This window comes from Pistacia vera, unplaced genomic scaffold, assembly GCF_008641045.1.
Source record: "Pistacia vera cultivar Batoury unplaced genomic scaffold, PisVer_v2 Contig46, whole genome shotgun sequence".
In the NCBI taxonomy this organism is placed as follows: Eukaryota; Viridiplantae; Streptophyta; class Magnoliopsida; order Sapindales; family Anacardiaceae; genus Pistacia; species Pistacia vera.
The window spans coordinates 1,725,493-1,749,599 of record NW_022196290.1 but is presented as its reverse complement, the minus strand read 5'-3'; the positions used below and the strand labels follow the sequence as shown (position 1 = coordinate 1,749,599).

Here is a 24,107-nt window from a genome sequence, read left to right as displayed (position 1 = left end):
ATAGAATGCGAGCATTGTCATCTTCATGGTCACAAGAAGGATACTTGCTATAAGATTCATGACTATCCTGCTGATTTTCAATTCACAAAAGGCAAGAATGGATCTAAAGCTAGGACTAATCAAGTGCAAGCTACTTAATCGACCATTAATGATTCAAAAGCTGGAACTAATCTTGGACCAGTACTCACACCAAAGCAGTATAATCATATTCTTTAGTTACTTGGAAAAGGAAAATGTCTCAACACCAATGGCTAACCTTGCAGGCAACTTGGTTTCTTTGTATTCATGTCATACTGCAAGTGATTGGATCATAGATTTAGGAACTACGAACCATATGACTTATGACTATCTAAGTTTAGAATCTCCTACTAGCATAGGAATGTAACGGCCACATGGAGGTACATAATTTAATTTATGCTCTTATACCTTTAGTTGATTTTTTGTTAAAGTTATTTTGAGAAAATGTGGAGAAAATGCTTTAAACTTGCATTAAGGGTAAAATGGTCTTTTCACTCAAAATTAGTTGAAATTGTGGGGAGATATTTGTAAATAAGCTCACCTTAGCGGGACCATCAACAACAGTACCGAGTGACCCATCTCCTGCTCCATAGAGAGAAAGAAGTGATGTTTCAAGAAACAGGGAAGTGAGGAACAATAAGAGATTTCAACCTAAGAAGAATAGAAGAGACTGGCAGAGTAAACGGCCCAGACCTACTGAGTTTTCCCCATGTCCAAAGTGTGGGAGAATGCATCCAGGGGAGTTTTTAAGGGAGTTAGGCCGAAATGTATGCTATAGGTGTCGACAGCCAGGGCACTTGATGAAAGATTGTAAAGCCCCTCTTGCACCCGCACCCGTAGCACAGACTTCTAGAGGTACAAATGCTAGGGTTTTTCCTATGACACATAGTGAAGCAGAAGCCAGTCCATAGTGCTCACCCCATTGTTTCCAATGTTTTTACAAGTAACAGATGAAATGCGGTCATTTGGAACAGTCACACAGCGGAAGGGTTGGGCAAAACTGTCAAGTTAATATTTTGAGACTTTATTATATTATGTAAAGTTCTGTGTATAAAGAAAATTAAATATGGGCCCATATTTTTATACTCGTTTATATATTTTCTTATATATATTTAATGAGTTTTTACTGTTATTTTATGAGTATACTAGCTAGAGAGAGAGTCATTACAAGGAACATCACAAAATTCTTTAGTAGGACTTCCAAATGGTACTAGACTCCATATATATCGTACTGCAACTGTCAATTTGAATGAAGAGATTTCTTTAGATAATGTGTTTCATTTACCAGATTTCAAATACAGTTTGCTTTTGGTATCAAAATTGACCACTTCAAATAATTGTTCAGTTACATTCTATCCTGATTTTTGTTTGATTTAGGACCTTTGGTGTGGCAAGTTGAAGGGGATTGGTAAACATAAGAAAGGGTTAAATTATTTCACACCAATTTCAAAAATTAAAGACAATGTAATCAATTTACAGTCATCGCATGATATTGTTTCTAAAACATCATGTTGTATCCCCAATGTATCTTCTGGTTTACAAAATAATAAAGAGTGTGTTTCTTTATCGTCCTCTGCATCTTCTTTGAATGTTGATTCAGAAACTTGACATCACAGATTAAGGCATACTCCATATCATGTTTTAAAGTCAATGCATCTTGATCTGCCTTCTTCACATACACCGCATTGCACTATATGCCCACTTGCAAAGCATACTAGAATTCCTTTCTCATTAAGTCAATCAACCACAACTAATATATTTGACTTGTTGCACATGGATGTATGGGGTCCATACAAGATCCCTACCCATGGGAATGCTAGGTACTTGTTAACAATAGTAGATGACCACTCTAGGATTACTTGGGCTTTCCTTATGTAATTTAAGTCTGATGTCTTTCAAATTTTCAAACAGTTTTTATCAATGGTCCAAAATCAGTTCACCAAAACTCCAAAATGCATCAGGACTGATAATGAGTTAGAATTGTTTAATAAAAACTGTTTTGAACTACTACAGGCCAAAGGCATAGAACATCAAAGTTCTTGTGCATATTCACCACAGCAAGATGGTATTATAGAGAGAAAGCACATGCATATTTTAGAAGTAGCCAGGGCATTGAAATTTCAATCACATTTGCCACATGATTTTTGGGGATATTGCATTAAAATAACAATTTATATCATTAATAGATTACCTACTAGGGTTCTTCATTGACAATCACCATATGAAAAGTTCTATAATAAGAAATCTAATCTTGGAAATTTGAAGGTGTTTGGTTCCCTGGCTTATGTGACAACCTTATCTCCTAAAGACAAGTTTTCTCCAAGGTCTACACGATGTGTTTTTCTAGGTTACTCACTTACACAAAAGGGCTATTACTTGTATGACTTACAAACCCATTCTATTCAAGTTAGTTGAGATGTGATTTTTTATGAGAAATTTTTTCCTTTGCTTGGTCCAAATCAACAAAGCCTATGTTTTTAATAGACTCATTCATGGATTTAGATACTACTTCTTCTATTGTACCTATTCAAAATCATATTGTATTATCTAGAGATGCCTCTTCCATGCAGATACCAGAACTAGTTATTGAACCTGTCCTAGACACTTCTTTACCAGTTTTATCACATTCAAATCTACCTACCTTTACACAAGGTATTCTTGTCACAAATCAGACACATCCAGCCTTTACAATTAGAAAGTCCACTAGGGTGTCTAAACCTCCTATTTGGACAACTGATTTTGTTTGTCCAACACTATCTAAACCAGACATGGTAGCTACTGTCCAATATCCTATACATTCCTCTTAATCTTATTTACACTTACCATCGACTTATCAAGCATACTTATAAAAAATTTTCAATCTCACTGAACCATCTACTTTTGCCCAAGCCTCCAAAGACCCTAATTGGATAGATGCTATGCAAAAGGAGATTCAAGCATTAGAGCATAATGTCATTTGGTCATTAGTTCCTTTACCCTTAGTAAAACTCTCATAGGATGCAAGTGGGTGTATAAGTTGAAATACAAATCTGATGGTACATTGGACATGTATAAGACTAGGTTAGTGGCTAAGGGGTATACTCAACAAGCAGGGGTAGATTATGATGAGACTTTTTCTCCAGTAGTTAAGATGGTTACTGTTTTGTTAATACTAACTTTAGAATCCATGTATAATTGGCCTTTGTTTCAAATAGATGTGGATAATGCTTTCTTGCAAGAAACTTACAGGAGGAGATTTATATGATAGTGCCACAAGGTTTTACCCAACTAGGTAAGCACAATTTGGTTTGTAGGCTTCACAAGTCACTTTATGGTTTAAAGCAAGCCTATAGGGCTTGGAATCATAAGCTTACATTTGCCTTAGTTACTGGTGGGTATATTCAATCCCAATCTGATAATTCTTTATTAAGAAGGACAAATACAAGATTGTTATTTTGCTTGTGTATGTGGATGATATTGTCATAACTGGCAAATGATCATTCCCTCACTGCTGCAACAAAATCCCTTCTACATACTCATTTTAAGATCAAAGATCTAGGGACTTTAAGGTACTTCTTAGGTTTTGAAGTGGCCAAGTCAAACAAAGGTATCACTCTCTGTCAAAAAAGTATGCACTTAAGTTCATTGCTTCTTCAGGATTGTCTAGATCCAAGCCTACCGTTGTACCTTTAGATCAGAATGTGAAGTTCACTTCCATGCAATATGACAAGCTCTTTAACATCACTACTGATTCTCCACTGCCTGATCCTCATCTTTATCAAAGATTGGTGGGCCAACTTCTATATCTATTTCAAACTAGGCCAAATATTAGCTATTCAGTCAATTTGCTTAGCCAGTTCATGCACTCCCCTACAGATTCCCATATGGCAGCAGCTTTGACAATAGTTCGATATCTTAAACAAGCTCTTGGTCTTGGTTTGTACTTTCCATCTCATAATTCTTTAAATTTGGTGGCCTACAGTGATTCTAATTGGGCGTCTTATGACCAAGAAGTCCATCATTGAGTATTATGTTATGCTTGACAATTCTTTATTATCCTGGAAATCTAAAAGGCAAGCAACAGTGTCTAAATCTTCTTATGAGGCTAAGTATAGGGCAATGGCATCTATTGTTTGTGAAGTAACTTGGATAGTGCAGCTTCTCTCTAAACTTGATTTTTACAATTTGGCTCCAATCACTTTATTTTGTGATGATAAATTAGCTCTTCATATTGCTTCTAACCCCATGTTCCATGAGAGGACAGAACACATTGATATTGATTGCCATATTGTTCGCAATAGTGTTAAGAGTGGCCTAATCACTACAGCTCATTTTTCCACTCAAGAACAGCGTGCTGACATTTTTACTAAAACTCTTAGTAGTCGAGTTCATTTTTATCTTCTTCACAAGTTGGGGTTTTTAGACATCTTTCATCCTCTAACTTGAGGGGGGTATTGGTTATAGTATTGTTGGTTAAGTCTATTACATTGTTTGTATTAGTTGATGCCAACTGTGTAACTATGGTTAGGTTAGTTGGTAGCTGTGATTAGTAGAAGATTGATTAGCATCTTGTTATATGGGTTGTAATAGTGTGAAAATTTAGGGCCCCTTTGGTACACAATTTTTCACTACTTTATTCCCTGTTCTATCCAAAATACACATTTATTTGCTTATTCTCAAAATATTATTCTATATTATTCAATTCTTTTTAAACCCCCTAGATTTTTTAATTTAACTAAACACCCTTCCAATTTTTTTTTTTTAGAAATTGACAAAAACACCCCAGTAACCCACATTTGCCAGATTTCGGCCACCACTATTGGAATCTAGTATAATGGTGCACCACCAACTGGATCTGGTCGGTAGTGCACCGATCTAGCCTTTTTCGGCTAGATCCACTGTGGATCTAGTTGAAAAATGCCAGATCTATGGTCAAAGATTTGGTTGTTGACGGCCATATCTTTGGCTGTAGCTAGTCATCAACGATGGCCAAGATATGGTCGTCGTTGACCATCAACAACAGTCATATCTTTGGTCATCGTTGACGACCAAATGTGGCCAAATCTGGCCATCAATGGCCAGATCTAACTATAGATCTAGCCTTTTCTGGCCTAATCTACCGTGAATCTGGTTGGAAAGATCTAGCCTTTTCTGGCCTAATCCACCGTGAATCTGGTTGGAAAAGGCTATATTGGTGCTCGACTTGCCAGATCCAGTTGGTCGTGTGCCAATACGGCGATTTTGACCACTTTCCGGTGGTGGTGGCTGGCTGTCGGTATTTAATGGGTGAGTGGGGGTATTTTTGTTAATTTTTAAAATTTTATTATAAGGGTGTTTAGTAAATAAACAAACATAAGAGGTATTTTTATTAATTTTCAAATCTTACATCATAATAACCACCCAATTTTACTTTTTTTTTTTTAAATATTATTCTAAAAAGTATCAAAATAATGAACCAATGGCACCTTGATAATGAAAAAGAAGAATACATTCCAAGAATCCTCTGTTCATTTTATTTCACTAATAAATTAACAAAAGATATTTAATGCAAAGAAAATGTATTTAATTCTAAGATAGGGGAAAATGAAATCAATCTCGTCTCCCTTAAACTCCAGGAGGCTCGACTCCTTTTCCACTCAAAATGCTATCAATACTCCATCATCCTCCATGCACTCTCTCTCGTTTCTTACGTCCCAACACTAAACCCCCCTCTTTTTATACAAAACCCATTCTCTCTTCGTCACACTCCATTCTCCAACAGCAACTGCCCTCCTCCACGTCACCACTGGAATCCCAAATCCTCTCCATTGGCCACTCCCTTGTCTCTCACCACATCACCACCACCCAGCTGGTCGAGTCCTACTTGACTCGTCTTAAGCTCATTGAGCCTCAACTACATTCCTTCATTCACATCTCTAACATGTGTTGAAAGAAGCACAAGTTATTGATGAAAAGATTCGGAGAAATGAAAACGTGGGACCCCTCGCTGGGGTTCTTGTTGGAGTCAAAGATAATATTTGTATGGTGGATATTGTTAGGGCCAAAAATCGTCTTGGGCTTGACGAGGCCCAATTACAAAATAAACATGTCACGGCCCAAGGCCTCAACACAATCCTGATTGGGCCTACGCTTAAAATCACCTTGTGAACTATCCACTCTATGAGTGAGGCTATCTTATAAGTTAAGCTAAACTGGGTTTCAGCCCATTAGCCTGCAACAGTCTATAAATAGGAAATCAGAATCCCATTCTATTTGCTCTTCTACTAAGATTTCAAATCTTACTCAAACTATCAAACTAGATTTGATAAAGTCAAGAAATCATATCTCTTTCATGATAGGGATTATCTCCTAAAATAGGACTTAATGTCCTACTAAGATTCCAAATCTTATTTAAACTATTAAACTTGATCTGATAAGGTCAATAAATTATATCTCTTTCATGATAGGGATTATCTCCCAAAATAGGACTTAGTATCCTACTAAGATTCTAAATCTTATTTAAACTATTAAACTTAAGTCAAGAAATCATATTTCTTTCTTGATAGGGATTATCTCCCAAAATTGGACTCAATCTCCTACTAGGATTCCAAGCCCTTGGGTTCACTATAAAAACAGAGGTTTGCCCTCTCATTAGGCAGACAATCTCCCATAGTCAATCTACACTACTCAAAATCATCTATTTGCTCTTAAGTTCTTGCTCCCAAGGACTTGACGCCTCCGCCGTAGTCTTAGCCTCTGACAAGACTCTTGGTAATTCTTCATCTCCTTAATTCTTATCAAATAATCTCTTTCAGCCTCGTTGACTTGAGCATCAGAGTGCCGGGAAACACCACCTCGGTGTTTTTCGGAAGCTTCACGCTTGCCCTTTCATGTGTGCAGGTCTAGCGGATTGTCAGTGACCTCAACCTCACGGGATCAGACCCTATTTTTATAAAGGTAGATTTTTTGTATCTACAGATATCCCCTCCACTGTTGGGTCTAAGGTTTTGAAGAATTATTGTCCTCCGTTCAATGCCACTGCCGTTCAGAGAGTCAAGGAATTGAGTGGGATTGTTCTGGGTAAGACCAATTTGGATGAGTTTGGGATGGGCAGCACCGCTGAAGCTTCTGCTTTTCAGGTCTTCTTCTTAATAATTAATTAATACTTGAAGCTAGAGTTGTTAAAGTTTCTGTTTTTAAAGTTAGTTTTGTTAAAACCGCTTGAAGTTCTGTTCGGTTAATGTGCTTCTGTCAAATTGTTCAGAAGGTTTCACGTTAGGGTGTTTGAATATGGAAAGACGGCTCTTCTTGAGCTTGGTTTGAGTAGTTCAAAACTAAAAACTTTACTCTTAATACACAATTCAAAAAGTATGTGTTTTTAAGGTTATTTTTGTTAAGACTGCTTGAAAGTCCTATTTGATTAATGTGTCTGTCAAATGGGTGAGAATGTTTCGCATTAGCGTGTTTGAATATGGAAAGACTGCCCTTCTTGAGCTTGGTTTGAGTATTTGAAAACTTATAACTTTCCTCTTAAGACACAAATTCAAGATGATTCTGATGTTTACAACTGGTAACTGGAGTTGGTATACTCAGGTGATGCATGTGTTGATTCGTTAGGTGACAGCGAATCCTTGGGATGCTTCTTGGGTTCTGGAGGATCATCAGGAGGCTCTGCAGCAACTGTTTCTGCTAGGCAGTGTGTAGTATCTCTGGGAAGTGACACCGGTGGAAATGTAAGACAGCCAGCTTCATTTTGTGGTGTTGTTGGATTAAAGCCAACATATGGCCTTGTCTCAAGATTCGGACTTATGGCATATGCATCATCACACGATGTCATTGGTTGCTTTGGTTCATCTGTTGCTGATGCTGGAATTCTTCTTAATGCAATTTCTGGTCATGATAGACTTGATGTCACTAGTAGCAAGCAAGGATGTGTCCCTAACATCTTCTCCTTTTTCTTCTTCATTCTTCTGAGTATGTTTGTGGGTACAGATACATCTAAATGGGTCAATAAGTACTCTTGTTAGTGCTTCTCCCTGGAGCAACTGTTATGTAATCTTATAATCAATAGGTACTAGTTTTTTTCCTGAAAAATGATGTCAAGAAATTTGCATGTAAGAAAAAACTTTATATGCTGAGGGAAAATTGAGAGGGAACAGGGTGGGCATGTGGGTTATAAAGGGCTTGGGTACCCTTTCTTGGCAAGCCAATTTTCCAAGGAGAGTTGTACTCAAGCCCATGAAAGGCCTATGGCTCAACCAAATTGTTGAGTTGTTGAGTGGGTTCCTATCAGAAAGACACATGTTCTCTTCCCATATTGTATTCATCTCTGAATAGTTAAGATTAATATGCTTATGTTGGTTGAAGAGTCACCATTGCTGTTGAGCATTATAACCGGCAGTATTTTGTCATGTCATAGATCATCTGGCCATTCTGATTGTTGAAAACACAATATTTTGAAATTAGGTTCTAGCATTGTGAGCTTTTGGATTGTGCTACTGAGTTGTTTAGAACTTTTTTCTCCAGTGTTACATTTTAATTTTGTGATAATATTACTTTTCAGGAAGTGTCACTGATTTCACAACTCAATTTGTTTTTGATGCTCATTTGGAATCCAAACCATTGAAAGGGCTGAGGGTTGGTCTCATTCGTGAAACTCTTGATAATGGTGTTGATACTGGAGTAAAATCTGCAATTCTTGGTGCTGTTTCCCATTTAGAAGAATTAGGATGTACTTCGTCGGAGGTGCCTTTGATATTTTTTCACACTTGTTTACATTGAAGTTTATGCAAATTATTTTATGATTTTTGTTATTCTTTATTTTGACTGACATTGTAGGTATTATTGCCATCCTTCTCCTTCGGCTTACCAGCCTACTATATTCTAGCTTCATCTGAATCTTCTTCCAACCTATCGCGTTATGATGGTGTCAGGTAAATTATGGAAAAAATACATCTCATTAACAACCATTCTTTTTGTTTTTTGTTTCACACGTTGTCAATAAATTATTAGACTGAAGTTTTTGTACATATCTCTACTAATTTTACTTCCATTTGTAAATCTATGGGATGGAGAAGAAAAATCCTTTGGTGGCAAATTTTGAAGTCCAAAAGCAAGCATATATTAAGAATTGGGTTTTAGTTGAAAGATGGAGCATTAAAAACTTGAAATAAACTATTGTGGCTGCCGGTGTAGTCTAATTTACCAAAGGAAATGAGAAAGCATGTTTCCAACTCAGTCATATATAATAATTAGATTATTCTGAGTTCCTGCCTTGTTTGTTACGTCAATATCCAGGCATCAAAACCAAGCTGTTGCCGATGACCTAAACTCACTATTTGGAGATTCCCGTGCTAAAGGATTCGGCTCTGAGGTATGCATATCTCAAGTGGATACAAGATCCTATTTTCCCATATTTGTTTAAATTTGTTAATCTTTTTAACTGGATAGGGCTACGTGTCATTGGTTCAATCGTAGATGTGTTGAGAGAGCTAGCTGCTAAGCAACCTAAAGGAAAAGTGTAACAATGATTTCTACCAGTGAGGAGTGTTAAATTAAAACGTGCTTTAAACTTTTGCAGGTTAAAATGAGAATATTGATAGGAACATATGCCCTTTCAGCTGGATATTATGATGCATATTACAAGCGTGCTCGGCAGGTACTATAATCATCCTTCGTGTGTGGTCACGAGTAGTTTCAGTTCCAAGAAATTTATTATGGATTACCAAAAGTTTTTTTTTCTTATTATCATTTTTAAGTGACAAATGTGTAGAAATCATAGGAATTAGAAGTTAGCTGATGCTCTCCCTAATCTTTCATTGTTACAGTCTCTCTGCCTGTGTAAATTTAATCTGCTTGACCACAGTTGAATCTATAGTGGTGAGATGTATAAGATTACGCCTAATTATTCGTTACCTGGTCGCTATGTTCTAAGACTCATGATCTTTGAAGAACTATGCTTTGCTGTTGAAGAATTTTTTTTTTTTGATTTTAATAGTGTTTTAGGTGAGGACCATAATTCAGAAAAGCTTCAAGGCAGCTTTGGATGAAAACGACATTGTAATTTCTCCTGAAGCTCCATCCGCTGCTTATAAGATTGGTATTCGATTGTCTCTTTCCTTCCTCCGCCACGAACCCCCCGCCCTTTCCTCCCTTTTGTCTTTTGCTTAAAATGTTTGGTTTTTATTTTAGACTGAAGTTTCGTTATTACTTGTGATGTTTACAGGTGAGAAAAAAAATGATCCACTGGCAATGTATGCAGGGAAATTATGGCTGTAAGAATTTTTTTGTTGCTCTATGATCTGCCATATTTAGGTCCTGTTTGCTACCCACTATAAATATTTTTATAAATAGATTTCTATCCAGATTTTACTTTCCTATAATCAATGCTGATACCATGGATTAATTTTGGAGGAAACTTTTTAATATTTCTGAATGACCCCTCTTGTAAAATCTCCGTTTCTGTTCTCTTTATAGTATCACATCTTATTTAGTGACTTTTAAGATTTAAAATTGTTTAAAGACGGATCATGGTTCAATTTGTTGAATATATTTCACTCCTTATTTCGCTGTTTACCTTCATGGCATGTGTGATTTTCTTTTCTTTTCTTTTCATCTCTTTGTTTTTATTTAGAAATCCAAATATTACCTGGTTTCAATTTTGTTTTGTCTCATTTTGGATTATATGCTCAATACAGGTAAACGTTAACTTGGCAGGGCTACCTGCATTGGTTTTGCCATGTGGGTTTGTAGATGGTGGACCTGTTGGTCTCCAAATGATTGGTGCATCATTTGATGAGGTACACTCTAATGATATTCATGACAATTCATTTTTTCATTTTGATAAGTCGAGTCCACTGCAAATTGCAACTTCTGTTGTCTAGAATAGCTGCACCCTTTCGCTTTTGTTCAGAATAGTTTTTGCGAGGTTTAGGGTGCTTCTCAATGTACGTAAAAAGTTTTAACCCGGTAATTTGTGTAGCTCTGCATAACCTTAGCTAATTACAGTGTTTCTTTCTTATAACTGAGTAATGTTACATATATACAAATTATGTATAAAAGCTCTTATTTGCAAACTGATTACTATTTTATACGATTTGATTTTTCATAAGCTGTGCATAGCCGAGGCCGTGTTGTGGGCACTTGGTGTGTGGGAGCAAAAAATGTGCAGGAGTCCCCGCATAGTTATGTGGAGAGCTTGGGCAAATTTATATAACTTAAGGTGTTCCTTTTAACTTGTTAGAAGCATTGTGGGTTGAAAACCCCATGAAGACTGTGTTTAAAGCGGATAATATCTCGGGTTATTAGAAATTTTTTTATATTTATTTTGTATACAAAAGTTTGTAAAAAAAATAAAAATAGATTGTGTAGTATTAATTATGAGTTATCAAAGCAGTTAGTGAAAGGATTATGAAACTAAGAAAAATGCTACGGACACCGACGTTTGGCACCGAATTTTTACATCGAACAACGTGTCTACTAAATTAGATGAGCCACGTAGCATGTTAACAAATATTCTGCGAATGAACGGCCGTCCATCAAATATGGACGACCATCCATTGTTATTGGACGGCCCTTCATTTTAAATGGACTCCTGTCCATATTATATGGACGGTCATCCACCTATAATAGACGCCCATCCATAATTTAAACTAAATTTTTTTTAAAAACAAACGTCCCTACTGAATGGATGGATGTCCTTATTAGATGAATGTCCGTCCATTGTTTAAATTAAATAAAAAAAAAATATTGGACGGGCATCCTCTTAGATGGACGCTCGTCCATTTCTCTATTTAATAGCACTTGTTTCTTTACTTTATTTTCATGGCATCTGGTTCTTCATTTTTTTTTTTTTCATGGAAGTATTCCCAAACCTGTAAAGAGTCATTTACAGGATTCATTCTTGAAGAAGACTCTTTCAACAACTAAAGATGCTCTAACATTTTCAACAAACAACACTCAAATTCAAGCCTGCTTTTCCAGCTTACACAACTTTGATTGGTGCTCTTTCTGTAGTTCATGCTTGTAGACGTTTTGCGAAGAAAAATGCTATTATTTAGTATGGATGGGCATCCAAGTCAAAGAAGTTGAGGGAGGCTTCTTTAAGTATGGACGAGCGTCCATTTTATGTGGACTCCCGTCCATAGTAAATGGACTCTCGTCCATATAAGATGGACAGACGTCCATTATTTTTCTTTTAAAATTTTTTGGATAGGCATCTGTAGTAAATGGACACCCGTTCATACAATAAGAACGGGAGTCCATTAAATATGGGCGGGCATTCATAAATATTGGACGACCATTCATTCATGAAAAACTCCAGTGTGGTCGTCACTGATTGGTTACTGTGTCCTTTGGTACAAAAATTCGGTGTAAAATTTCAGTGTCTGTAGCATTACTCATGAAACCAATGATACCTTGATTCTATTTGAATGTATACAGGGAAACTGTTGAAAGTAGGTCAGATATTTGAGCAGACTCTTCAAGGTTGCAGACTTGTTCCTCCACTGATAGTAGAATCAAATGGATTTGCACGATAGCTCTATCAAATGAGTAGAGTTTTAAATATTTTTCAAATTACACATTTCATTTGGAAATGACTCTAAAAATAAAATTTCGAATTTTTTTTTGAAATATATATATATATANTTCACCTGATAAATTATGGCTAATCAATTGCGAGTTACCACATTGAAGTTGTGAAAAAAAAATTATAAGAAGAGTTTATAGGTGTAACGTTACTCAATAACTTAACCGGTAAAGTGTTTTATGAAATTGTCCAACCAATGTTATATGAGATATTATTCACATTCTGAAGATAAATATCTTTTATAACACTATTCTTTTCATAATATCATTTAACACCTAAACCTATTGTTACATAATATTCTAAAGATCATTAAAGTGTTTTATTATATTATCCTAAGTTTTAAGATTTCACAAGATATCATCAACATTTTGAAGAATAAACATTTTTAGACACCTATTCATCTTTCCTTAGTATCAAGTAATCCAAAACAACCTCTCCCCTTGTTGCTAGATGGCAAACCTTTTAGCCATTACGGTTAACTATATCCAGCGAGTCATGTGTTCGAGTCTTTGAGAGGTACCTACCACATTTGTGCAATTACATTGGTTCATTAGGTTTGTAGGGTGATTCGTAACCCTGAGGATTAGGCAGACTCTAATGTGGGTCTGAATACCTCAATTACCTAAAAACAAATAATCAATAATCCAAAAGTATTTTACGTATTATCAAAAGTATTAGGGTTTAAAAAATAATACCACGTTTGGTAGATAAATATCTTCTAGACCCCTAAATATTTATTTACCACTTTAACCCCATTGTTACATAATTTTTGTGAACCCCTAAAAGGTCCAATACTATTAAATAACTCCCACAGTTTCGTTTTTAATAAGATTATTCTACACTTGTCCTACGACAGCAGGCACCCTAAAACAACGACTTTGTTCCTTCTTCGTCCCGCATTCATTATTTTCACTTCCTCACTCTCACAAAACTCTCTTCCGGAACCAACTCTTCACTCAAAAACCTGTATAAAATCAAACTCAGATTTTTTTATTTTTTTATTTTTGGTTTTTGAATAATTACAGCTGAATATTTCACTCGGCGTAGCGCAAACTCAGAGAGACACGTCATGAGCCGCTACGACAGCCGCTCGTCGGACTCCAGCTCTTATCGTGACCGTCGAAGGTAACCCTTTTATTCTCTCTCTGTTTGCAACTGTTTTATATGAAGGTTTTCTAGTGATAATGGGTTTTGGTTAGGGTTTTATTTCTAAAAATGTACCCAGGGTGAACAAAATTTGAATGTTGAATTAGCTTCGGTGGATTCGAGTGTTAATTTGTGACCCAGTTGTGGAATTCGGTTAATTTTGTTGAAAGATTAGATTTTAATTGTGATTTGCGCATTAAGGAAATTCTGTATTTCTCTCTTTTTTTCTTCCTTTTACAGCTAGAGTTTGGATGGGTGTGGGAGTGTTTTTGTAATGTTTTTTTCAGTGTTTTTGGTTAAAAATGGATTTTACGAAAGCAGTTGTAAGAGCTTTCCGAGAAAGTATCTAGGCAGTGATTTGGCAAGAAGCAGTTCAAGTACTTTTTTGATTTAAAACATGCTTTTTGGGGAAAGCGCTTCTTGTGCATTTTTAATCATAAAGAACACTAAAGTTGAGCATTACAAAATTGATACATTATGGAGCATAAATTAACTGAAACGAATTTCCTATGTGTGTTATCTTAATTGCCTTCAGCAAAACTCGGAATTGTTGGGAAACAAATCTTGGTTAATATTACAAGAATATTGTCTTTGTTAAACTTCAGATACCTATCTGTTTATGGTTTTTATTTATTGTTTGTGAATGTTGTGTTTTTTTAGTGATTCAGGGTTTGGTGGGTCTTCGGGCTATGGCAGTTCAGTGCGATCCTCATCAAGCAAGAGGGAATATGATAGTGCCGAGCCACCAAGGAAGTTAGATTTGGATGGATTGACTCCTTTTGAGAAGAATTTCTATGTCGAGTCACCGTCAGTGGCTGCAATGTCAGAGAGGGATGTGGAGGAGTATCGAAAACAGAGGGAAATTACAATTGAAGGCCGTGATGTTCCAAAACCTGTCAAGAGTTTCCGTGACGTGGGGTTTCCAGGTACCTTTTGTTTGATGTTGAGAAATTCTTTTTTTTTCTTTTTTTTCTTTTTTTTTACATGTATCTTTTTTTTCTCTTTGTTTATGCAAGAGTTAGGAAGAAGTGCACGGGAGAGTCCTCATTAATAATTGTATCTGCAAATTGTTTATAAAATAAGTGGGAAGTTAAAATTAGCTGGCACGTTTTTTCATGGCATGAGCTGTGATTCTAGTGTTCAGTATGTGATTATTGATCATGGCTTTCTTTACTCTCTTTACTCTATAGGCAAACACGCTAGGTTTATTTATTCATTTGTAAATGCAACACTAATGCATGTGACTGGTACATGTTACACGAGTAGCAGTTCAGATGCACTTTTTCACACCTTTGATGAACAGAATATAGTCGATTCCTTGTTTATGAATTCGAAGTTATGTTTTGGTTGGTAGTAGCTATTAATGGAAAATTTCACTTTTAGTGGTCTTCTTGACATTCCACTAATAAAAGTGTATTTGTGATTTCTGATTGCAACATTATACATGATCTATATTTCATAGTATATAAAAATAAAATGATAACTCCAAGTGCATATAACGATTAAGTTTGAATTTAGTCAATAGTAATAGAAGAAGTTAGTTAGCTTTAATTGTTGAAAAGTTTCTCTGTCGGATAAAAGAATTGTTTTCTTCAAGACTTTTCATTGCAGTGCACCTACTTGACTGCAGATTATGTAATGCAAGAAATTACAAAAGCTGGCTTTGTTGAGCCAACAGCTATACAATCTCAAGGATGGCCCATGGCTTTGAAGGGTCGTGATCTTATTGGAATTGCTGAAACAGGCTCTGGAAAGACAATTGCCTATCTTTTGCCCGCAATTGTCCATGTTAATGCCCAGCCATTTTTAGGTAAATTTGTAATATCTGAGATGTGAAAATACCTCGATATGCTTTTATTTCCTTTCACGTTTTGTTCATTGGGTTGTCATAAATAGGGTTATTTTCTCTATATTTTCAGCTCCAGGAGATGGCCCAATTGTTCTAGTTTTAGCTCCAACACGTGAACTTGCTGTTCAAATACAACAAGAAGCTACTAAATTTGGTGCATCATCACGGATTAAAAGTACCTGTATCTATGGTGGGGTTCCCAAGGGACCTCAAGTGCGTGATCTCCAGAAAGGTAGATGACTTCGTTATTGTATTTATGTTGAAACTTTCTTGCATTATATCCCTTAATGCATTTTAATTAAGTTTAAGATGACATCTTATTAAAATTTCATGCATGAGTTATCGTCTATTGTAGTTCTTACACTTGGTGGGATGGTTGTGGGGTGTTGATACATTATTATATTGATTTTTTGGCTCAGGTGTTGAAATTGTCATCGCTACACCTGGGAGGTTGATTGATATGTTGGAGTCGCACAATACAAATTTGCGAAGGGTAACTTACCTTGTTTTGGATGAGGCTGATCGGATGCTGGACATGGGGTTTGAGCCTCAAATACGGAAGATTGTTTCACAGGTTTTGTCTTTTTCATCCTAAGATTTTCTTCCCTATAATCATCTGTTTAAGTATGTTGTGATGTCTGTCATGGACATATTTTCCAATCTTCTTCATCTATTTTCCCTTGCGCATCCTGTTTTTTGTATGGATATTAATCTGATGTTTCCCTCCGCACAGATCCGCCCAGATCGTCAAACATTATATTGGAGTGCCACTTGGCCTAAGGAGGTTGAGCAACTTGCTAGGCAGTTCCTTTACAACCCTTACAAAGTAAGATACATCACAACTCCAGTAGTATTCAATGGGCTTCTGTTTTTCTGAAACATCTTCTGTTAAAGGGTTTTTCAAATTATATTTTACCATCAATGCACTTTCAATCATGATATACCATCTCTTTTGTTATGGGACTTTTAGTTTTGAGGTATTTAGGCCTTTTCTAAGAGATAATAATCATGTCTATTCTACATGATCTTGTTAAGTAGTGATTATTTTTCACGACTGTTGCTTTTTTGGAATTCCGGCTTAATTGTTGGGGAAGAGCTCTTACTTATTTGTCTTTCCTTTGGTTTACCTCAGGTGATTATTGGTTCACAAGACTTAAAAGCTAACCATGCAATACGCCAACATGTTGACATTGTTTCTGAGAACCAGAAATATAACAAGTATGGTACCCTTGATTTTTGTTCTTATGGGATTTTTCTCCTTTCGTCACTTGTATATCATAGGGGGCTTTTTACATTTTCTGAATGATCTATCGTATATTCCAGATTGGTAAAGTTGCTGGAGGACATCATGGATGGTAGCCGAATACTGATTTTCATGGATACTAAGAAAGGTTGTGACCAAATTACCCGGCAGCTTCGCATGGATGGATGGCCTGCTCTCTCAATTCATGGGGATAAAAGTCAAGCAGAAAGGGATTGGGTCCTCTCAGAGTTTAAAGCTGGGAAGAGTCCAATAATGACTGCAACAGATGTTGCGGCTCGTGGTTTAGGTATGTACCGTGTATGCGTCATTGTGCTACTGTATGGGGGTTCTTTATCTTACTATTGGACGCTTAATTTAACTTGACTATGAAGTTGGGATAACAATCAACATTACTTTGTTGAAAGAAAAACTTACCATCTTCATCTTTTGTGCCATTGTTCAAGCTTTCTTGTATCTTATTGGATGGCCTCCACATATTTCTCAATCAGTCCAGTAAAACTAGGCTTCAATGTTGCTTTGTGTGTGCTCTTGGGTGACCAGCTATAACATCTGCATTCCTTATTGTTCTGGTTTGTGGCAGATGTCAAGGATGTAAAATATGTGATAAATTATGACTTTCCGGGATCTCTTGAGGATTATGTTCATCGCATTGGTCGAACTGGAAGAGCTGGGGCAAAAGGAACAGCTTACACTTTCTTCACAGCTGCAAATGCTAGGTTTGCCAAGGAACTGATTACCATACTCGAAGAGGCTGGACAGAAGGTCAGTCCTGAATTGGCAGCTATGGGTCGTGGTCCACCTCCTCCATCAGGTCAGTTGACAAGTGAATTTTTTGTTACAATGCATGCATAACCAATGGAGGTTAAATTTTTTCAGTGTTTTTGGTCGAACTTGAAGTATAAACCCGACTAGATTGACATTCTGCAGTCATGGCCATTGTTCTGTATAAGTACTCAAATGAGTTTACAGTGCTTTAATATTTGCTTCCTCTGATGATGGCTGGTGCTTTCTCTAGTGGCTCCATTTGAGGGGAAAGATTTTTGGTGTAGAATTATGGATGATTAATCCAATCCATGAATTGGTCACTTTTGACACTTGTGCTATGATGTTTACCTATGATTTCTTAGTTACTAAAATCTTCTTCTTTATGTTCTTTAAGGAAGCAGGACATGGGGGTTTCCGAGACCGTGGTAGAGGTTACAGTGGTGGTCGCTCATGGAACTAATTTATGAAGGGGGACTGTGAGCTTGGTCTCCAATACAAAGAAACGGCGGCCATCTCAACTTGCAGATGAGGGAAAACTTGTATGTTTAGAGGATAGATTTTAGGTGTTATTGTTCTTAATATTTAACTGTTTTCTTTTTTCCCAATTACTGTTTTATTGGTATCACTGCCTTGTAGAATCAGAGGCCATTAGTGTTACTACTAGATTCTGTAATATAAACTGTCAAACTCTCTGTACACAACATTTGCTGAAAGAGCAGTTTTTGTTCATCAAAGAATCTTGACTCTTATAATCAAACTAGTTTCTCAGTTTCTATTTGATTGCCATAAAGATTATTTTCTCTTTATGAACGTATCTGGCATGCATTATAGAAAACAAAAATGATGGTAGTGAGGAGTTGGTTACTTAGTTGAGTGGTCAGGCATATGATTTGTTCACACAAAATTTGAGGTTCAGTTCTGCATTGATAGTTGGTAAGCATCCGACTTATGACAAATTATGCTCATCGATTAGGACTTTCACACTTAGTGTTGCTGTTACAAGAAAGATGGTGCCGTTAATGGGATATTACCATTATTCATCGAGGCGTTAAATTATCGTTACCGTTACTGTTGTCGATATCAAATTGGATCACTTGCCGATAATCCCGAAATCTGTAGAGTCCATCAGAGCTGTTCATTGACCAAGATGGCACATTTGCCACACGATCCTTACTGCATGTCTTCTCTTCATCATCACCCTTGGCAGCTCAGCCTCCTCCGGCGGTGCTACATCCTCCTTCGTACCATAATCATCAATATTTAGGCCCAGTGCAAACCGTAAATAGATGCAAAGCCCATTTAACAATGGGGGTCACACTATTGGGCCTAAAGCCCAAAACCACCCTACTTCTATGGTGTGTACGAGGGTGAGATACATAAGTTGTGAGGTGTAAATTGCTTTCAAGAAAAGCATTTTTAATATTTTCTAGAGAAGCACTTATGGGTTATTACTATTGAAAGCACTTTATTGTAGGGGCTTCTAGTTTGAAGCTCTTGTGATAACCACAAAAGGGGGAGAGGCTTGCAATATTTCAACCCAAAAACATCCTTAACAAAATGGGTGATGATAATAGATAAGGAAAAACAATAGATTGGATACAAAAGCTCAAAACATGAAACAAAAATAAAGATTGTTTTTATCATGTAGGACCAATTATGTCTAGGAGTTTTGGATATGGCTCCCATTAAGGACCTTATTGAATATGTGGCAATCCAATCCCAAAATTAAGATAAAGTGAAACCCATTTCTTTCTATCTATCTATTTGCACTTGGCAAGCTTGTGGGCAATTTTATAATGTGAACCTAACTCAATTTGTTTGTTTTTTTAACTAAGCCACCTTTTTTTTCCATTTATATGTTAAAAAATTAAAGTATGTGTCGTCTCTAATTGGAATTTGGCTACACTTTATACGATCCTCAACAAAATTTAGTATTATTGTATGCTTTAACGTTAAAATAAGAAAGAAAGATAAAAGAGAACAAGTAAGGTTGATTAATACCGGATAGTATTAAGTCGCCTATGACGTCAATTTGTATACAAGATTTGATAAGTAATCAAATAAGTTAATCAACTAGTGTTAATCTGATGTTTCCCTCTGCACAGATTCGCCCAGATCGTCAAACATTATATTGGAGTGCCACTTGGCCTAAGGAGGTTGAGCAACTTGCTAGGCAGTTCCTTTACAACCCTTACAAAGTAAGATACATTGCAACTCCAGTAGTATTCAATGGGCTTCTGTTTTTCCGAAACATCTTCTGTTAAAGGGTTTTTCAAATTATATTTTACATTCAATGCACTTTCAGTCATGATATACCATCTCTTTTGTTATGGGACTTTTAGTTTTGAGGTATTTAGGCCTTTTCTAAGAGATAATGATCATGTCTATTCTACATGATCTTGTTAAGTAGTGATTATTTTTCACGACTGTTGCTTTTTTGGAATTCCGGCTTAATTGTTGGGGAAGAGCTCTTACTTATTTGTCTTTCCTTTGGTTTACCTCAGGTGATTATTGGTTCACAAGACTTAAAAGCTAACCATGCAATACGCCAACATGTTGACATTGTTTCTGAGAACCAGAAATATAACAAGTATGGTACCCTTGATTTTTGTTCTTATGGGATTTTTCTCCTTTCGTCACTTGTATATCATAGGGGGCTTTTTACATTTTCTGAATGATCTATCGTATATTCCAGATTGGTAAAGTTGCTGGAGGACATCATGGATGGTAGCCGAATACTGATTTTCATGGATACTAAGAAAGGTTGTGACCAAATTACCCGGCAGCTTCGCATGGATGGATGGCCTGCTCTCTCAATTCATGGGGATAAAAGTCAAGCAGAAAGGGATTGGGTCCTCTCAGAGTTTAAAGCTGGGAAGAGTCCAATAATGACTGCAACAGATGTTGCGGCTCGTGGTTTAGGTATGTACCGTGTATGCGTCATTGTGCTACTGTATGGGGGTTCTTTATCTTACTATTGGACGCTTAATTTAACTTGACTATGAAGTTGGGATAACAATCAACATTACTTTGTTGAAAGAAAAACTTACCATCTTCATCTTTTGTGCCATTGTTCAAGCTTTCTTGTATCTTATTGGATGGCCTCCACATATTTCTCAATCAGTCCAGTAAAACTAGGCTTCAATGTTGCTTTGTGTGTGCTCTTGGGTGACCAGCTATAACATCTGCATTCCTTATTGTTCTGGTTTGTGGCAGATGTCAAGGATGTAAAATATGTGATAAATTATGACTTTCCGGGATCTCTTGAGGATTATGTTCATCGCATTGGTCGAACTGGAAGAGCTGGGGCAAAAGGAACAGCCTACACTTTCTTCACAGCTGCAAATGCTAGGTTTGCCAAGGAACTGATTACCATACTCGAAGAGGCTGGACAGAAGGTCAGTCCTGAATTGGCAGCTATGGGTCGTGGTCCACCTCCTCCATCAGGTCAGTTGACAAGTGAATTTTTTGTTACAATGCATGCATAACCAATGGAGGTTAAATTTTTTCAGTGTTTTTGGTCGAACTTGAAGTATAAACCCGACTAGATTGACATTCTGCAGTCATGGCCATTGTTCTGTATAAGTACTCAAATGAGTTTACAGTGCTTTAATATTTGCTTCCTGTGATGATGGCTGGTGCTTTCTCTAGTGGCTCCATTTGAGGGGAAAGATTTTTGGTGTAGAATTATGGATGATTAATCCAATCCATGAATTGGTCACTTTTGACACTTGTGCTATGATGTTTACCTATGATTTCTTAGTTACTAAAATCTTCTTCTTTATGTTCTTTACGGAAGCAGGACATGGGGGTTTCCGAGACCGTGGTAGAGGTTACAGTGGTGGTCGCTCATGGAACTAATTTATGAAGGGGGACTGTGAGCTTGGTCTCCAATACAAAGAAACGGCGGCCATCTCAACTTGCAGATGAGGGAAAACTTGTATGTTTAGAGGATAGATTTTAGGTGTTATTGTTCTTAATATTTAACTGTTTTCTTTTTTCCCAATTACTGTTTTATTGGTATCACTGCCTTGTAGAATCAGAGGCCATTAGTGTTACTACTAGATTCTGTAATATAAACTGTCAAACTCTCTGTACACAACATTTGCTGAAAGAGCAGTTTTTGTTCATCAAAGAATCTTGACTCTTATAATCAAACTAGTTTCTCAGTTTCTATTTGATTGCCATAAAGATTATTTTCTCTTTATGAACGTATCTGGCATGCATTATAGAAAACAAAAATGATGGTAGTGAGGAGTTGGTTACTTAGTTGAGTGGTCAGGCATATGATTTGTTTCACACAAAATTTGAGGTTCAGTTCTGCATTGATAGTTGGTAAGCATCCGACTTATGACAAATTATGCTCATCGATTAGGACTTTCACACTTAGTGTTGCTGTTACAAGAAAGATGGTGCCGTTAATGGGATATTACCGTTATTCATCGAGGCGTTAAATTATCGTTACCGTTACTGTTGTCGATATCAAATTGGATCACTTGCCGATAATCCCGAAATCTGTAGAGTCCATCAGAGCTGTTCATTGACCAAGATGGCACATTTGCCACACGATCCTTACTGCATGTCTTCTCTTCATCATCACCCTTGGCAGCTCAGCCTCCTCCGGCGGTGCTACATCCTCCTTCGTACCATAATCATCAATATTTAGGCCCAGTGTAAACCGTAAATAGATGCAAAGCCCATTTAACAATGGGGGTCACACTATTGGGCCTAAAGCCCAAAACCACCCTACTTCTATGGTGTGTACGAGGGTGAGATACATAAGTTGTGAGGTGTAAATTGCTTTCAAGAAAAGCATTTTTAATATTTTCTAGAGAAGCACTTATGGGTTATTACTATTGAAAGCACTTTATTGTAGGGGCTTCTAGTTTGAAGCTCTTGTGATAACCACAAAAGGGGGAGAGGCTTGCAATATTTCAACCCAAAAACATCCTTAACAAAATGGGTGATGATAATAGATAAGGAAAAACAATAGATTGGATACAAAAGCTCAAAACATGAAACAAAAATAAAGATTGTTTTTATCATGTAGGACCAATGATGTCTAGGAGTTTTGGATATGGCTCCCATTAAGGACCTTATTGAATATGTGGCAATCCAATCCCAAAATTAAGATAAAGTGAAACCCATTTCTTTCTATCTATCTATTTGCACTTAGCAAGCTTGTGGGCAATTTTATAATGTGAACCTAACTCAATTTGTTTGTTTTTTTAACTAAGCCACCTTTTTTTTCCATTTATATGTTAAAAAAATTAAGTATGTGTCGTCTCTAATTGGAATTTAGCCACACTTTATACGATCATCAACAAAATTTAGTATTATTGTATGCTTTAATGTTAAAATAAGAAAGAAAGATAAAAGAGAACAAGTAAGGTTGATTAATACCGGATAGTATTAAGTCGCCTATGACGTCAATTTGTATACAAGATTTGATAAGTAATCAAATAAGTTAATCAACTAAGATACCACATTTTTTATTTTTTATTTTTTTTTTTTTTTGGGTAATCAAGATGTCTGAACCAACTTACGTGCGTTCTGAGGGAGACTAACGTAGCAACTCATAAGATAGCACTGTATTACTAACTATAGTGTTGGGAGGAAGAGCATGAACTTGCTAGCTCTTTACAATGGATAAGGTGAGGTGTCATATTCATCCTCCATATGAAGCTTAGCTTGCTCCAATAATGAAATCATTCCATCTCTTGTGATAAGCTCAAGTAATATCAAATCATTCATGTGGGTTAAAAAATTTTTTGAGCAAGATTATGCAAAAATTAATGTACATTATGTCATAAGATCTGTAAAAGCTTAACAGGGTTTAGATTCTACGACGCTCTTAACAATCGTCTTATGATAGTGAAAGGGATGCTCTTTTGAAAGATTGAAAGGTACCTAAGGTAATCTACCATATGAGAGCTTGGACCCATTTGGAATGGTGGTCCAAGAGGAAAAAGGGCAAGGATGGACCCTAAGTTGGCTTCAAAGGGTCACAGAATCTGAAGGATTCAAGTCCTAGCAAGACCCTTTTGCAGGCAATTTTGTACTTGGTGCTACATGGGTTGTGTCCTTAACACAAAGAAGGGAGAGGTGGGTCGGTGAGCCCATGGGGTAGACCCAAAGAGCTCTTGTAACATTGACCTAGGTGCACCCATGTTAAGAACATGGGTTTGGTCCCATCCCAACCAGCACCGGCATTAGGGATTCATTGATGCCAGTTAAATTGGTCTAACAAGTTGAACCTTCTAAACTTGTTTGGGGGCATGTTTTTGTTAATTTATGTGGTAGTGGTAGGTCAACAAATTATGCACCATGGCCTCAATTGTATTGCAAAGTTTAGACAGATTATATCAAGAACACTCGGTAAACTCTCTATTCTCTTTACTACTAATATTTCGAGCACAATCAGATAGATATTGTCTATTTTAGGTCCAAAGCACGTATATTTGTTTTTAGATTTCATACAAGTATTCTTCACTCAACCGTATTTACTAAATCGAGAA

At 36.6% G+C, this 24,107-nt stretch overlaps 3 protein-coding genes across 4 annotated transcripts; all 3 read left to right on the top strand.

Annotated features, from left to right (window-relative positions):
- Positions 1–2,510: 2,510 nt before the first annotated feature.
- LOC116145076 (glutamyl-tRNA(Gln) amidotransferase subunit A, chloroplastic/mitochondrial-like) lies at positions 2,511–10,859 on the top strand. The gene is made up of 12 exons (XM_031430519.1): positions 2,511–2,670; positions 3,655–3,933; positions 6,955–7,115; positions 7,387–7,474; positions 7,570–7,950; positions 8,540–8,721; positions 8,815–8,909; positions 9,274–9,349; positions 9,557–9,634; positions 9,982–10,075; positions 10,202–10,224; positions 10,674–10,859. Exons 1-12 carry the CDS (start codon positions 2,511–2,513, stop codon positions 10,857–10,859), a joined length of 1,803 nt encoding a protein of 600 aa, XP_031286379.1.
- A 2,553-nt stretch (positions 10,860–13,412) lies between these two features.
- Positions 13,413–18,364, top strand: LOC116144957 (DEAD-box ATP-dependent RNA helicase 20). Of its 2 annotated transcripts, none has more exons than XM_031430406.1 (10): positions 13,413–13,690; positions 14,380–14,637; positions 15,342–15,521; positions 15,631–15,792; positions 15,980–16,134; positions 16,294–16,386; positions 16,693–16,778; positions 16,884–17,110; positions 17,405–17,635; positions 17,991–18,364. In XM_031430406.1, the coding sequence occupies exons 2-10, from the start codon at positions 14,532–14,534 to the stop codon at positions 18,047–18,049; spliced, it is 1,299 nt and encodes a 432-aa protein (XP_031286266.1). In that variant the 5' UTR covers positions 13,413–13,690; positions 14,380–14,531; the 3' UTR covers positions 18,050–18,364. The 2 variants fall into 2 exon arrangements, with proteins under 2 accessions (XP_031286266.1, XP_031286265.1); XM_031430405.1 differs by having other exon boundaries at positions 14,372–14,637.
- Positions 18,365–18,875: 511 nt separating this feature from the next.
- Positions 18,876–21,765, top strand: LOC116145075 (DEAD-box ATP-dependent RNA helicase 20-like). Its single transcript, XM_031430518.1, has 6 exons — positions 18,876–18,944; positions 19,695–19,787; positions 20,094–20,179; positions 20,285–20,511; positions 20,806–21,036; positions 21,392–21,765. The coding sequence occupies exons 1-6, from the start codon at positions 18,876–18,878 to the stop codon at positions 21,448–21,450; spliced, it is 765 nt and encodes a 254-aa protein (XP_031286378.1). The 3' UTR covers positions 21,451–21,765.
- Positions 21,766–24,107: the final 2,342 nt, after the last annotated feature.